This window comes from Melospiza melodia, chromosome 30 (assembly GCF_035770615.1).
Source record: "Melospiza melodia melodia isolate bMelMel2 chromosome 30, bMelMel2.pri, whole genome shotgun sequence".
Lineage (NCBI taxonomy): Eukaryota > Metazoa > Chordata > Aves > Passeriformes > Passerellidae > Melospiza > Melospiza melodia.
The window spans coordinates 3,930,401-3,945,780 of NC_086223.1; the positions used below are offsets into that span (position 1 = coordinate 3,930,401).

General features: G+C 49.0%; 4 protein-coding genes across 4 annotated transcripts; 2 read left to right on the plus strand and 2 right to left on the minus strand.

The window, feature by feature from the left end:
* Positions 1-1,991: 1,991 nt before the first annotated feature.
* LOC134430825 (feather keratin 1-like) lies at positions 1,992-3,740 on the minus strand. The gene is made up of 2 exons (XM_063178695.1): positions 3,606-3,740; positions 1,992-2,318 (listed from the first exon to the last, which is right to left on the minus strand). The coding sequence occupies exons 1-2, from the start codon at positions 3,738-3,740 to the stop codon at positions 1,992-1,994; spliced, it is 462 nt and encodes a 153-aa protein (XP_063034765.1).
* Positions 3,741-6,754: 3,014 nt separating this feature from the next.
* LOC134430831 (feather keratin 1-like) lies at positions 6,755-8,039 on the plus strand. Its single transcript, XM_063178700.1, has 2 exons — positions 6,755-6,878; positions 7,338-8,039. Exons 1-2 carry the CDS (start codon positions 6,780-6,782, stop codon positions 7,662-7,664), a joined length of 426 nt encoding a protein of 141 aa, XP_063034770.1. The 5' UTR covers positions 6,755-6,779; the 3' UTR covers positions 7,665-8,039.
* A 3,055-nt stretch (positions 8,040-11,094) lies between these two features.
* LOC134431103 (feather keratin 1-like) lies at positions 11,095-12,132 on the minus strand. Its single transcript, XM_063179091.1, has 2 exons — positions 12,081-12,132; positions 11,095-11,402 (listed from the first exon to the last, which is right to left on the minus strand). Exon 2 carries the CDS (start codon positions 11,398-11,400, stop codon positions 11,095-11,097), a length of 306 nt encoding a protein of 101 aa, XP_063035161.1. The 5' UTR covers positions 11,401-11,402; positions 12,081-12,132.
* Positions 11,399-14,580, plus strand: LOC134431100 (feather keratin 1-like). Its single transcript, XM_063179088.1, has 3 exons — positions 11,399-11,423; positions 13,732-13,769; positions 14,115-14,580. The coding sequence occupies exons 1-3, from the start codon at positions 11,399-11,401 to the stop codon at positions 14,430-14,432; spliced, it is 381 nt and encodes a 126-aa protein (XP_063035158.1). The 3' UTR covers positions 14,433-14,580.
* Positions 14,581-15,380: the final 800 nt, after the last annotated feature.

Here is a 15,380-nt window from a genome sequence, read left to right on the forward strand (position 1 = left end):
ACATCCCCCTGGTGCTCCCTGCACTATGGTGCCCACTCAGAGGACCTGCTTTAATTCTTAATTAAAGTTTTTCTGCATCCCAGCCTGTGCCTCTGTGTGGTCCTTGTCTCTCCCCAGCTGCCAGAGAGAAAGGTGGGTGTGGGTCTTCTGTTTCACATCAGCAGATTTAATTTGCATATCAGGAAAAGTCTTTCCCTAGAGAGTGGTCAGATATTGAACAGGCTCCCCAGGGAATGGTCACAGTCTCAAGGCTGCCAGAGCTCAAGGAACATTTGGACAATGCTCTCTGGCACGGGGTTGGGATGGCTGTGGTGTCTGTGCAGGGCCAGGATTTGGACTTGGTGATTCTTGTGAGTGCCTTCCAGCTCAGGGTACACCACCATGATATTTTCTGAAAAATCTCTTCACCGGGTTTTCTTCTCCTGGGAAGCTGGGAAGCCTCAGCTTCTCCATGTTTTGCTCCTCTGGAATGTGATCTGGAGATTGTTTACCCAAACATGTGATTTGTTTTTAATTTATGGCCAATCACAGTCCAGCTGTGTCGGACTCTGAGTCAGTCACGGGTTTTTATTATTCATTCTTGTTTAGTCTTCTGATGTATCCTTTCTCTTTCTTTAGTATAGTTACAGAATAGAATAGAATAGAATAGAATAGAATAGAATAGAATAGAATAGAATAGAATAGAATAGAATAGAATAGAATAGAATAGATCAGCCTTCTGAGAAACATGGAGTCAAATTCTCATCTCTCATGTTATCCTGGGGACCTCACAACACCACAAGGATTTTCTTGTGGTGATTCTATGAAGCTGGGCTCCAGATGCAGTTTCTATTTCACCTCCACAGACAGACACATCCAGTCAATGAACCTTGTTCTGATGGCAGTCACACTTCAGAGGATGGACAAAGGGGTGAAAAGATTCTGTGGTGGAAATTTTATCTCTCCATCTGCCAAGACCATACATCCTTGTAGATTATACTTGCCTACATTGACCTGGTCTCACTGCACTGTTCCAAGGGCTGAAAGAAACTATTGAAGACTCCACTAAGTCCAACAATTCAGTGACAAAACTTTTTTGGTCTTTGCAGAGGTTTTTATGCCACAAAAAAAAAAAAAAAAGGAGGGATTGTTTCCAGGTGGAGCATTTAATCATAAGTAAAGGGATTCTGGCATGTGTGTTTTGTGTGTAGTGACAAAGAAATGGAAATTTCATGGCATAGAAAGGATTGGTAGATATGGACCAAGTTATCCTGGTGGACTAGAGAAAGAGTGGTGCTCCAAGTGAACTTTCCATCCACAAAGATTAAAGCTGGCCCTGGATGCCATTAGCAATAAAATCCCTTTGGCATCTGGAATGTCATCATCCTGCAAGTTTTGCAAGATTTAGAAAGCAGAAATTAATCCAGTGTCTGACTAAGGAAACTTGCTGCAAGCCTGTGTTACCAGTCACTTCAAAGCTATCCCCAAACACCTCCCAGAACAAAGACTGAGCAACATCTCTCTCCCTGGTCGTCTTGGGAGAGCATCTGCAGGAAAAAATGACACAGAAGCAATGGCTCAAATGCAGCATAATTTTAATGAGTCAAAAGAGAGAAATTAGGTCATTTCAAGCTATGATCATGGTGCAGTGAGCACGAGGGACAGATAAGAGATTTTGCCCCATGGCTGTGGCTGAGAACCCTAGAAGGTTCTGAGAACCCTAGAATGTCCATCTGCCTGCCCTACAGAGGGAGCAGGGCCAGCAGGTGCTCTCCTGGCTAGATGTGTGGGGCTCACAGCCCTGGGAGCACAAGGGAACAGGGACACAGGAGGGAAAGGAGAGAGTGGCAGGGGACAGAGGCAGGGATGGGCTGTGCTTGCCAAGAGTCCTTCTGCAAGGGCTGCTGGGCTTGCTCAGCCCTCCAGGAAGCACCAAGGCCATGCTCCATCCCCAGTGAAGAACCATCCTGCTGAGTGCTTAGGTTCACACCCTGGAATCATCACCAGCAGCTTCAGCAGGGGAAGGACCTCCTGCCACAGATGCCACTGCCCAGGCCAGAGAGGCCAAAGCCCCCAGAGCTGATGGGCACTCCCTGAGAGCTGAGGATGCTGCCAACAGCAGCAGAGCTGGAGGATCCCACGGCGGTGTTCTGGGGGAAGGAGCTGAGGATGGGCCCGGGCAGGGTCACCACCACGGGCGAGGGCTGGATGAAGACGGTGGAGTCCTGGCACTGCCTGACACAGGGCTCATTGCAGCTGCTGCCCAGCGGGGTGGGCCCACAGGGCTGGCAGGGCTGGCACCGGGGGTAGCAGGACATGGCTTGGGGCTGCAGGTGCACCTGGGAGACAGAACAGTGGGATAGAAAAGCACAAGCAAGTACAAGCCTGTAACACCACCAGAAAGGAGAGAATACAGCTCACACAAAGTGCTGGAAGGATCATAAGGAGGCCCACAGGCTTCTCCTTCTCTGTGGGGCCCCAGTCGTCCATTTTTCTGAGTCTGGACTGAACGCACTTGGGACAGTAATTCATGTTCAGACTCAGGTGTTTATTATTTCTTATCAGTAAAACAATCTCACTACTGTGAATTGGGCAGCTTTTCATTAGAAGGCACAAAATGACCAACAATCTCTGGTTACAAGGTCTTTTAAGACTAAACTCTCCAATTAAGAACTGACACCTGTGGATGCCATGGGACAGAGAGAGAGGAACGGCAAGCATTTCTCACAGCAGGCTGTGAGAGGTTTTAGGGAGCTGGAAAGATGTGATAACTTGTTGACTATAAACAATTTGTAGGTGCTGTTTTTCTACTTTCTTTTTCTGTTCCTCTCAAGGACAGTGCATGAAATGGATGTTTCTGTTAGTTAGCCAATAGAATAGAATCTATTGTACCACTCTATAAAAACCACACGGTTCTTTTGAATAAAACCTTCTTTGCCTTTTCTACCATCCTGCCTCTCACCTGTTCCTGCCTCAATCTCAGCACACGAATGGCAAACACCTAGATTATTTTCCCTTTTAACCCAATAACTGATCCCAAAGTGGACTTTTCTGCCCAATTACAAAATGCCACCCAAATCCATGAAGAAGGAAGAAGAAGAACCATGAATAAGAAACCCCGGATGACACTCTGTGCCCTCTTGCATCCATCCACAACGTACTAAAAATCCCAAAACCTCAATTTCTAACGAAGGGATGCACATACAGTAGTCTATAATCTATTTTACACTTTTGTGGATTCTAGTCTATCTTGAAGTTTAGTTTTCTCCATGAATGAGGGTCCAAGTCAGTGCTTCCCTGGGCACAAGGACATGCCAGAGCAGACAGAAAAATATTCCTAGTGCCCTGGGTTTCCACAGCTCTCCAAAAGAGACCTGCAAAACACAACCAAGCTCTGGGAGATCCCTTCCTAGCCCAAACCACAGGAGACACCTAACTGAGCTCCAAGCTCTCTCCATGTCCCCCCTTTTGCACCTTTCCCTGTCCCACAGAGAGCAAGGGAATGGTATAGAAAGCAAGGACCCCAGAACCAGGTATAGGACAAAGACACAACTTTGTGCTGAAAAATCCCATGGAAGCACAATGATGAGAATGAAGAAAAGAAGAATAAAGAGCTTCAGACTTACCTTGTTCCCAAGGAGACTGTGTGCAGGAGAGGAGTGGATGAGACAGTGAGGAGATGGAACTCCTTTTATAGTGCTCCTGTCCTGCCCCAGGCCCACAGGCACTGCATGAGGGCAGTAATTTTCCAACAGACTCATCTTCAAAGCAAAATATCCCACCTAATGCCCCAGGTTGTGCTTTGTTTTCCATCACCATTGCCAGTGCATTTCCTTGTTTCTGACGCACCCATTATGCTATGCAGGCTCCTTTCATGTTCCAGGATGACAGATCCAATGATTTTCCAAATGGATCATGCCCCTGTCACCAGAAGATGTACCCTCAGGTGCAGGAGGGGTCTGTGCAGATGTAGGACATGGAACTGGGAAATCTGGTCATGTTCTTTTCAAACCCCACTGCAGAAAGGCTTGGCTCTTCCCCTGCCAATGCAGGGGTCTGTCTTGGGTACACAAAGGCTCCTGTGCCTAATGAAATGACTTCTCCTTCTCCCTCAATCCTTTACAGATTTACTTGGAAGAGTCATCTCCTCTCATGGCAGTCTCTGGGAGTCTCATATGTCCATCAACATGAAGAAAGAAAATGTCATCCTTCCTAAGGACCACGATCACAATTCTGGTGTGGTCCCCCCTCACTACATGAGGGGTGTGTTGAGGCTTGGCACAGCACCTTGTTTGTCCCACTCTCCTCCTCACAGTGCCACGAGCTTTGGCTGCATGCCTTAAACCCTGACCAGCACGAGAGACTTTTGCAAAACATGTTGACTGCCCTGTGAGCCCCTGAAGCTGTGGGAGTGCTGGCAAGAAGCTCATGCTGTCAGCAATGGCTCTGGTGGCTGCCTGAAGCTGTGTACTCGGGTACAGCCCAGTTCTTGCACCACTTTTCATGGGTTATGGATGGATCTGCCCTTGCTGGAGGGCAATTGTGTCCCTGCAAGGGCCATGGGTCTGCAGACATCACACCCTCCTGGCTTGGCCTCACACCAAAAGGCTGACACACAGCCAGCCCAAAATTAGAGCATGAGTTGCCGCTGGTAGGGAGAGTCTCCCCCTGGAAATTTGCCTGCTGAAGGCATTCCCTTGCCCTCTGGGATGCATCCCAGCTGCCTCCGTGTCTGCAGGGCAGGGAAGTGCATCACTCCTTGATGTGGTTTGAGAGCAGGTTTGGTACCCAGGGCTTTTCTGAGTGCATCCCCTCCCTCAGTGTTCTGAGGTGCGTGGCACTGCAGGGCTATCACTGACAGCTCTCATTTATTAGGGAGCTGGACGAGTTCCTGCTTCCCCAAGGGTTGCTGGCCTGCTCTCTAAGCAAGTCTTTTTGGGCATGGCAAACAAGGTGTGCTGAAGCACAGATGCCAAGAGAATACTCAGTGCATAGGAGTAATAGTTGCCTCCTCAAGCCAGGTCTCAGAAGCTCTTGGAGGGCTATTACTCACCCAGGATAGCTCAGCCACCTTTGGAAGCATAAAATCAGGACCATGGCTTCTGCTGCAGTGTTGGAAACAAAAAGGTTTAATAAAAGGCAAAATAACAAAGCTCTTTACAGAGAAAAACCAATCCAGGTGCAAGAGGTTCTTGCTGCTGGTAAAACACCTCACAAAAGCTATTCATTTCTTTGTTATCTTTTTTTTCTAGTGAATTGCTCAGGTGGGACTTTTTGGCCCCTGTCCAATTGGTTATCCTTAAATTTGAGGTGAAGTCCCCTAGGTCTATAAAATGTCTTTTTACCCAATTGAGGAGAGAAACTTCTCGGCTTCTTTCCTTTTAAAGGGGACAAAGGATAGTTTTGTCACTCCATCAACAGAGGGCACATTCCTATACACCATTGATGAGGGACCATTGATGAGTCCCAACCAGTGGGGAGATTTTTTTCTGCAACCCCTCCTATCCCTCCACAGAGCATTCGGGAGACCTTCTCAACACAGCAAGGTCTCTTTGGCCAGCAGGATGAGGTTTGTGCATCCACTGCACCCTCCAAGCCTCTCCCCAAGGCATCTCTCACAAGAGAAAAGAGAGCTGAGGCTCTAGGACTGTAGCATAGTTCAGTCTCCAGCCCATACTGCTGGAAGAAGTTTTTAATTTCCAAGTGCAGATCTTGCTGTTTGTTCTTCTTGAGTGCTAGACGGCCTCTGTGGCCCAGTTCTCCAGACAGTCAGTAATTCACTTTATAGAAACCATGACCCAGAATACATTAGCAGGCTTTCACTGGTTGACTCTTGTCAGGCAGTCTTTTTTTTGACAGCCATTCACTGCTGAGAAGGCTCCCCCATCTTCTCAGAACTCTTTTAGGGGATGCAGCAGCCTGGGAGATGTTGTAGGTGAAGACTGAGAGAGGCATTGTCTCCTCTATCGCCACACTTCTGAGATCACCTTCCATCATCTGAAATGGGCATCCCACGATACTGTCAGATGCCATTTCCACAAGGGCCCAGGGCTGTCCCATGGTGCCCTCCAGAACCCCTGCTCTCTGCTGTGAAGTTCTTTAGCAGCAAATCATCTCCAGGAGGAGTTTTTTCTTCCCCCAGTAGGACTTGTTCAGGTAAACCTTTCTTGCTGGTGACTTTCCAAGTGGCCCAATCTCTTGACAGCAATTCCTGCTAGTAAAAATCAAGGCCAAGGATTCCTTGAGTATCTCCACTTTTCCTGTAACCCTTGTCCTCAGTGAGGCTGCTCCAGTCAGCCTTTGGACTTCTCAGCTACCTGGAAGAATTTCTTGTGCCCATCATGTATTTTGCCTGTTCTGGTTCTGCTGTATTCTATATTCTGTATTCTCTGTATTCTGCTCTGGTACATACCCAGCCAGGCTTTGATTTTCCCTAGTCCTGCATACTCAGACAAACTGGCAAACATTCTCCCCAGAAAAAAAGCTCAATAATAGGAAGAGAGCTGAAAATTCTTGCTGCAAGGGGAGCTGCATAAAATTGCAATTCACTCCAAGCCAACACCCCCTGTGTTCATGGGACCCCACCACACTTCAAACACATCTTCTGCCTTCACTGACACAGCATCACCAAGGATATCCTTGGGTGCCTCATCTCAGCACATGAAAGCAGAGCAGGAATGTGGAAAATGAGGAAATTAAATGGCAGCACAGGTTGACAGAAACCAGAAAACAACCTGCGCCACCAGGTAGAACATTTTGTTTTTGAGGTGAGTCTGCAGGAAAATTATTGCTGTCATGCAATGCCTGTGGGCCTGGGGCAGTGCAGGAGCAGTATAAAAGCAGGTCCTTCTCCTCACTCTTTCATCCACTCCTCTCACCTCCATCTCCTTCAATACAAGGTGAGTCTGAAGCTTTTTCTCCTCTTTCTTTTCCTATTCCTCCAATGCACCTCAGCTCATATCTGCTCCACTCCTACATGGGGTCTTGGAACTGCTGTCATGGGAGAGGAAAGGGGAGGAAGTTCTGTCATCATCAGAAACTTGGTTAAGTGTCTATGTGGGGTCCTATGTGGGGTCTTGGAACTGCTATAATAGGGGAGGAAGTTCTGTCACCACCAGAGGCTGAAATTTGTTAAAGTGTCTCATGGCAATGGGCGAGGAAGGAACCTCTTCGGGCTTGGTTGCTGTCCAGGGGGTTCTTTTGGGCAGAAAGGAATGGGATACCTGTGGATCTCACTGCAAAGTTCCCAGCCTTTTTCTCCAACTTGTCTTTTTTCTCCGACTTATCTCACTCTTAGTTGAGTGCAAGACTGCTCTTCACCCACAGTTTCTGTTCTGCTTCTCATTTCTCTCTCCCAGGTGCACCTGCAGCCCCAAGCCATGTCCTGCTACCCCCGGTGCCAGCCCTGCCAGCCCTGTGGGCCCACCCCGCTGGGCAGCAGCTGCAATGAGCCCTGTGTCAGGCAGTGCCAGGACTCCACCGTCTTCATCCAGCCCTCGCCCGTGGTGGTGACCCTGCCCGGGCCCATCCTCAGCTCCTTCCCCCAGAACACCGCCGTGGGATCCTCCAGCTCTGCTGCTGTTGGCAGCATCCTCAGCTCTCAGGGAGTGCCCATCAGCTCTGGGGGCTTTGGCCTCTCTGGCCTGGGCAGTGGCATCTGTGGCAGGAGGTCCTTCCCCTGCTGAAGCTGCTGGTGATGATTCCAGGGTGTGAACCTAAGCACTCAGCAGGATGGCTCTTCACTGGGGATGGAGCATGGCCTTGGTGCTTCCTGAGGGGCTGAGCAAGCCCAGCAGCCCTTGCAGAAGGACTCTTGGCAAGCACAGCCCAGCCCTGACTCTGCCCTCTTCCCATCTTTTGTCTCCCTCTCCTTGCTCCTTTGTGCTCCCTGGGGCTGTGAGTCCCACACATCCATCCAGGGGAGGACCTGCTGGCCCTGCTCCCTCTCTGGATCAGGCAGATGGACATCTTCTGAGATCTTCACCACAGTTATCTGGTGCTCCTTTAACTCAGATTTACCTAGTTTTCATCTTTTGACTCATTAAAGTTCTACTGCATTTGAGCCATTGCCTTTTTGTCATCATTTCCCCTGCACACGCCCTCACAAAATGACATGGGAGGTTATTGGGTGTGCTTGTGCAGGAACCATTATCACAGGATAGTCTTGACAATGCTTAGAGGGTGATCCTCTGTTTTTCAAGCTTCTCTACCTATCTAGAGCTGAATGGAATGATTCAACACAGTTCATTGGCTAGAGCTCCACCAGAGATGCTGGGAAAAGGGGAGATTTCCTCGACCCTTAATATTTGTCTCTCGGTGCCCCAGAAAAACTGAGACCATTGTGTCAGCCACCTCTTGGGACTTCTGCTGGTCAAAGTGACCCCAAGATATGTTAGAAAGTCTCTTTTCCCAGCCTGGCAGTCAAAGAAGGAGTCAGAACTCTTCAGTTCTCATTCTCAAGTTTGTTTATTGTTTCTTATCTATAAAATTCTTTCTCTGGCCTGCCGAGGTCCATTCAGCAGGTCAGACAGAGGCCCACTGGTGTTACCTTTTTATACTAAAAACCACGTGTACATTATTTACTATAACTTCCCAATACCTATCATCTATGTTAGACAGTGAGCTTCTACTTTAAACCAATCTAAAAGTGCCAACATCACAGCAGAAGATGGAGGCCAAGAAGAAGAAGAAGAAGAAGGAGAAAAGCTGGACACACCCAGATTCCTCCATCTTGCCTCCTGAACCCCCATTCCAAAAACCTCAAAAAATCTATTTTCCACCCTGTGACAAACTAACTATTATTCTACTTAGACTTTTGTGGCTTGCAGATCCTCATATAAGGTTGGTAATTTTTTCATAATCAAAGTCACAGGTGTCTTGGGCTCTGTGCCAAGGTCTCTGAGGCCCCTGGCAGGGGTTTGGGCAATCCATCAGAGCCAGAGGGATGTCCTGAATCCCAACAGCCACTCTGTCAGTGTCCAATTAGGGGGGCCCTGCACTGAGCCATCCTGCTGGACTGGAAGGCAGCTCTATTGACTCAGTCAGGGAAACACCATCAGAGTGAAGGAGACCCCTCAGCAATCTTTCCACTTTTTGACCCCTAAGTGGGTCTTCCACTGTATTTGAGTAAGTTCCCTGCTGCCAGAGACTGCAAACACCACTGAAACACTGACAGTTTATGGAATAATACTCTGGATAATATAAAATCGTGAAAGGTTACAGTTCAAGGACTGCCAGTGTGCCAGGGAAGAAGAATCACATGGGAAAATCCTCCCACTGGTTCAGCTGAATTGATGAAAGGGCTGTGCCATGCCATAGAACATGCTCAGCAAAAAACTGTAGGCAGTTTCTCCAAAGTAGGTGTTCTCCAGAGCCTGGCTGGGTATTGGTCTGCTGGTGCAAGGTAGTGGTTGATTGCATTTATACAACTTGTGATTTTTTCCTCTTTTCTCCCCTTCACTCAAATCATCAGTGACCTGGTCCCATTCACCTCCTTGTCCACGATTTTTTTCCACTACTGGGACAATTACCATAGGGTATTGTTTGGGTCCCTACCTCAGCCCTGGTGTTCTCAGGTGTGGTTTTCGGTGTCTGCCCCAACTACTGTGTTCTTAAATGTAGTTCACATGCATGGTGACATTCTCAGAAGTGATTTGGACCCCTGTCCTCTGATAGTGCTGGTGAAGCTCCAGAGGTGTGTTAAAAGCTGTCACCAGCCACCTCAGGATAAATTTCACTCTTGTCACACCAGAAAATTCTCTCTTCTTGCACCACCCTGACACCAGATACCTCAAACACCACATTAAGTCAATAAAGTTAATGAGTATTTTTCAACACCTCACACTAAGATGAAAAAGGATTCTTGACAAACAATCTGTTAATAAATGCTCCCCTGCCAGCCGCCTCCTCCTTTCTCTCAGCATTTTTTGCTGACCATGATGTCTCATGGTATCAAAAATTCCTTTGGTCAGCGTGGGTCAGCCAGCCTGGCTATGTCCTCTCCCATGCTCTTGACCACATCCACCTTCATGACATTTTGTAGAGGAGGGTGGAGAGCCAGGGTTGATGCTGGGCAAGAACTGCCCAGAAAAACCCAAAATATTTCTGTGTTATCAGCACCATTCTAGCTCCAACTGCAAAGAATCCATAGAAGGGTTAATTTGGTGAAATTGAACTCCATCTTGTGTAAAACCTACACAATGCTATTATCTGTAGTCATGATATTTTCTGAAAAATCCTTTCCTCAGGATTTTTCCTCCTGAGAAGCTGTGAGGCCTCAGGAACAAAATGTAAACAATGATTATCTGCTGCTGTGGAATGCAACAGGTGCATCTGTGATTGGTCTCATGTGGTTGTTTCTAATTAATGGACAATCACAGTCCAGCTGGCTCCAACTCTCTGTCCAAGCCACAAGCTTTTGTTATTCATTCTTTTTTTTTCTATTCTTAGCCAGCCTTCTGATGAAATCCTTTCTTCTATTCTTTTAGTATAGTTTTAATAGAATATATATAATAAAATAATAAATCAGCCTTCTGAAACATGGAGTCAGATCCTCGTCTCTTCCCTCATCCAAAAACCCCTGTGAACACTGTCACAATTATTCATCACTGCATATTCATCCCAAGCAAACCCTCAAAAAAACAGCTTTTAAAAACATATTTTCCCCTGGGCATGTTGAGAAAGAACCTGCAGAGGAAAGAATGACACAGACACACGGGCTGGGATGCAGCAGAAATTTAATGAGACAAAACACAGAAACAAGGTTGGTCCATCTGGAGGTCCCAGTGCAGAGAGCACGAGGGACAGAAGGGAATCTGTGCCCCAGGAGGTGTCACCTGCCTGATCCAGAGACAGAGCAGGGCCAGCAGGTGCTCCCCAGGATGGCTGTGTGGGACTCACAGCCCCAGGGAGCACAAGGGAACAGGGACATAGGAGGGAAAGGAGAGAGTGGCAGGGGACAGAGTCAGGGCTAGGCTGTGCTTGCCAAGAGTCCTTCTGCAAGGGCTGCTGGGCTTGCTCAGCCCCTCAGGAAGCACCAAGGCCATGCTCCATCCCCAGTGAAGAGCCATCCTGCTGAGTCCTTAGGTTCACACCCTGGAATCATCACCAGCAGCTTCAGCAGGGGAGGCTCCTGATGCCACAGATGCCACTGCCCAGGCCAGAGAGGCCAAAGCCCCCAGAGCTGATGGGCACTCCCTGAGAGCTGAGGATGCTGCCAACAGCAGCAGAGCTGGAGGATCCCACGGCGGTGTTCTGGGGGAAGGAGCTGAGGATGGGCCCGGGCAGGGTCACCACCACGGGCGAGGGCTGGATGAAGACGGTGGAGTCCTGGCACTGCCTGACACAGGGCTCATTGCAGCTGCTGCCCAGCGGGGTGGGCCCACAGGGCTGGCAGGGCTGGCACCGGGGGTAGCAGGACATGGCTTGGGGCTGCAGGTGCACCTGAGAGAGAGGGAAGAGGGGAACAGAGCATGAGAGGTGTTTGAAGGGCAGGCTCACCACACTGTGGCTCCATCCAAGCTCGAGATGCAGTGATGTCCACAGGTTCTTCCTCACATTTCATAGAATCACAGAATCACAAGGCTGGAAGAGACCTTCAAGATCATCCTACCCAGCCCCAACACCTCAACTAAACCCTGGCACCCAGTGCCACATCCAGGCTTTGTTAAACACATCCAGGGATGGTGACCACCACCTCTCCAGGCAGACCATTCCAGAATTTCATCACCTTTTGCATGAAAAGCTATTTCCTAATATCCAACCTATATTTCCCTTGATGAACCTTGAGACTGTGACCTCTCATTCTGTCAGTGCTGCCTGGAGAAAGAGCCCAACCCCAGCTGACTACAGGTAACCTTCAGGAAATTGTAGAGAGTGATAAGGTTTAGCCCACAGGTTCCCTGCCAAGAGTAACCAATCTCAGAACGTTCCTGCCCAGACTATCACTCACTTCAGCAGAGACCCAGCCTCTCTCCATGCGACCCTCTCTCACATTCCACCTCTCACAGAGCAGCCCCACAATGCAGCAAAGGACCAAGTGACAGGTATGCACAGGAAAAGAGAAGGAGGAGGAAGGAGAGGAGAAAAGTGACCCAACTCACCTTGATCCCAAGCAGACTGAGGCAAGAGGAGTGGATGAGAGAGTGAGGATGAGCTCTCTCTTATATTGCCCCTGCACTGCCCCAGGCCCACAGTCACTGCACAAGGGTAGTAATTTTCCTACAGACTCACCTCCAAAGCAAAATATCTTCCCTAGCACCACAGGCTGTGCTTTTATTTCCATCAACACTGCCATTTGTTTGCCTCATTCCTGACGTGATCATTAGGCATCCAAGGATTCCTTTCAAGTATTGAGATGAAAGACTGAAGGATTTCCCATGCAGGGATGCATCAGCACAGGCAGAAGATGTGCTGGAGGTGTCTCTGGAAGGAAGGGATCATGGGACCAGGGAAAATTGGTAACACTGATTTCCACCTTCTTTGGCAGACAGTAATGTCCTGCTGAGGGCAAGGTGTGAGTGTGGCTGTTGGGAGCTCTGGGCTTGGCTACAGTCCAGTGTTGGAGATGTTTTCTCTTTGCATAGCAGGAGCTGCCCTTGCTGGAGGGAGACTCATCCTTACAGACATCACACACACTCCTGGCTTGGCCTTTCACCAAAAGGCTGACACGCAGCCAACCCAAAATTAGAGCATGACTTGCCACAGGTAGGGACAGTCTCTCCCTGGAAATTTGCCTACTGAAGGCATTCTCTTGCCCTCTGGGATGCATCCCAGCTCCCTCCATGTCTGCAGGGCAGGGAAGTGCAGCACTCCTTGATGTGGCCTGGTTTTGTACCTCTTGAGCACATCCCTTATGCTCAGACCTCCTCTTGGTTTCTTGTGTTTTTCCTGGACCTTTCTTAATCCTTGCCCACAGGATACCTAAGCTGCTGCCAGCTTTTCTAACTTCTTTTACTCTTCACAGGTGCCTCCATCCTGCCAGACACCTGACTGGGTGTAAATCAAAGGCAACTCCAACGAAGGGGAGAGAAAACGATTCATCTAACTCCGTTGATATCAGAAGGCTAATTAATTACTTTATTATACTATACTATATACATTTCATCTAAACTGAATCTGCCAAGCACTCACTCTGCACACACTGCACAGAATCTCGTGGCTGTTGGTGACAGTCCTGACACACACACACACACACGCCTGGCCCTGACAGGCCAAGGAAACAAACACCATCGCTGTGGGTAAACAATCTCCACATTGCATTCTACAAACACAGGCACAGCAAGTGATAAGAAACGTATTTTCCCTTTCTCTGAGGTTCAGAGAATGTGAATCTCAGAAAACCTCGGGAAGAATTGTGCCTTGCTTTTCTCTGTGAAGGGAAATGTGTCAGCAGGGCTGTCCCTGCAGAGGCAGCTGCCAATAGGGGCAAGGAACTGCCCTGAGCCAACATGCCCTGCCTGCAGGGACCCTCTGGCCTGGGGGCACCTCCTGTGCCTGCAGGGACACCTCTGGTCTCGGGGGTACTCAGGCCTGGCCTGGCACATGTGGAAGGAGCTGCAGCACAGAGCAAGTGTGTCAGAAATGAGGAAGTGAAATGGCAGCCCGGATGGAAACCAAACCACAATGTGTGGCGTTAGGGCGGGTATTTTGCTTTGGAGGTGAATGTGTTGGAAAATTACTGTCCTTGTGCAGTGCCTGGGGGAATGGGGCAGTGCAGGAGCTGTATAAAAGGGGGACCTTCTTCTTGCTCTCTCATTCACTCCTCTCACCTCCATCTCATTGAGAACAAGGTGAGTCTGAAGCCCTTTCTTTTATTCTTCCTTTGAGTTCTCAGAGCCTATCTGCTCCTGTGGTTCCATGTGGGTTGTGGAGAGCTGCTTGTTATGGGAGAGGGAAGGGGCAGAATTTGGGCATATAGAGAGGCTGGGTTTTGACTTAGATGTATCCTGAGCTGTGAAAGGGCCCAGGCTTGGTCACTCTTAGGGGGATTCCTTATGGCTGAGTAGGAATTGAGGCTGGTGGGTGTCTCTAAACATCATTGTGCAATTTTGCGCTTCTGGCTTTTCTCCAGATGATGGAGGAACAGTGTCCCCTCACTCAGCCCTGAGTCTGCTTCTCTCCTCTCTCTTTCACAGGTGCATCAGCAGCCCCAAGCCATGTCCTGCTACCCCCGGTGCCAGCCCTGCCAGCCCTGTGGGCCCACCCCGCTGGGCAGCAGCTGCAATGAGCCCTGTGTCAGGCAGTGCCAGGACTCCACCGTCTTCATCCAGCCCTCGCCCGTGGTGGTGACCCTGCCTGGGCCCATCCTCAGCTCCTTCCCCCAGAACACCGCCGTGGGATCCTCCAGCTCTGCTGCTGTTGGCAGCATCCTCAGCTCTCAGGGAGTGCCCATCAGCTCTGGGGGCTTTGGCCTCTCTGGCCTGGCCAGTGGTATCTGTGGCCTCCCCTGCTGAAGCTGCTGGAAGCTGGAAGTTTCCTTCCCTGGGAAGGAACCCAGGGACTCCTAGGATGGTCCAAGCCCAGGGATAGAGCATTATTGCTCTATCTACCACTCAGAGTGACTTCTTTCTCACCTTTTGACTCATTAAAGCTCTGCTGCATCCCAGCCTGTGCCTCTGTGTCATCCTTTCCCCTGCACATGCTCACCCAACATATCCAGCGAGAGAGCTGTTGCTGTGTGGCTCTGGGAGGGTGTTGTTGGAAGAGGTGTTGCCATGGTTGTCAACATCACATTCATTATGTTAACACAGCATTGATTACTCATATTTAGTGTCACCTGTCTAAATTACTCTGCCTCTCTCTATGTGCAGGAATTGCCCCACACAGTTCAATGACCACCAATACTCCAAAAATACTTTTAGTTCTCCCAACAAATCTTTCAAGTTTTCTCTTGTTGTCAGCAAGCTTGTGCCCTCAGCTTCTCATCCAGGAAAGGAAGGAAATGTTCCAGCCCACTCACCACCCTGGTCAATCTTCATGTATTTCACTTCCCTTATTGGAGATCTTTTTGAGTTACGGGGCAGTAGGCAGCACAGCATGCTTGATGCCATCTGGGGAGTGCTGAGCAGAGTGGGATCTTTGCTCCCATTAATATCCTGTTCACAGTTGTGCTCTGATAGCCCAGGATGTTGATGACACTCCTTGGTGCCCAGGAACACTCTTGGCAGCTCCACCTGTTTTGATGGTGTTACGAAAAAAGCACCTCATCCTTTTCAGAGACTGAAGTGTGGGGACTCACAGACATGAACTGATGCCAGCAGAGCAAAGCCAGTTTATTGCACAAGTATTTACAAGCCACTACATTTGTACAAAATCTTCCTCTCAGACTCCTTTGTCCCAGTCCCTTTAGAAACAAAATCTTCTTGATTATCATTCCCACACTAGTAATGTCCTTGTTACCT

What these genes read in the sequence shown, in the direction of transcription:
- LOC134430825 (XM_063178695.1), bottom strand. Translation starts at nt 3,740, where the DNA reads ATGAGTCTGTTGGAAAATTACTGCCCTCATGCAGTGCCTGTGGGCCTG. An exon ending in ACAGTCTCCTTGGGAACAAG is followed by an intron (nt 2,319 to 3,605) that starts GTAAGTCTGAAG and finishes TCTGTCTCCCAG; the next exon opens with GTGCACCTGCAGCCCCAAGC.
- LOC134430831 (XM_063178700.1), top strand. Translation starts at nt 6,780, where the DNA reads ATGCCTGTGGGCCTGGGGCAGTGCAGGAGCAGTATAAAAGCAGGTCCT. An exon ending in TCCATCTCCTTCAATACAAG is followed by an intron (nt 6,879 to 7,337) that starts GTGAGTCTGAAG and finishes TCTCTCTCCCAG; the next exon opens with GTGCACCTGCAGCCCCAAGC.
- LOC134431100 (XM_063179088.1), top strand. Translation starts at nt 11,399, where the DNA reads ATGGCTTGGGGCTGCAGGTGCACCT. An exon ending in TTGGGGCTGCAGGTGCACCT is followed by an intron (nt 11,424 to 13,731) that starts GAGAGAGAGGGA and finishes CTTCTTGCTCTC; the next exon opens with TCATTCACTCCTCTCACCTC. An exon ending in TCCATCTCATTGAGAACAAG is followed by an intron (nt 13,770 to 14,114) that starts GTGAGTCTGAAG and finishes TCTCTTTCACAG; the next exon opens with GTGCATCAGCAGCCCCAAGC.
- LOC134431103 (XM_063179091.1), bottom strand. Translation starts at nt 11,400, where the DNA reads ATGTCCTGCTACCCCCGGTGCCAGCCCTGCCAGCCCTGTGGGCCCACC.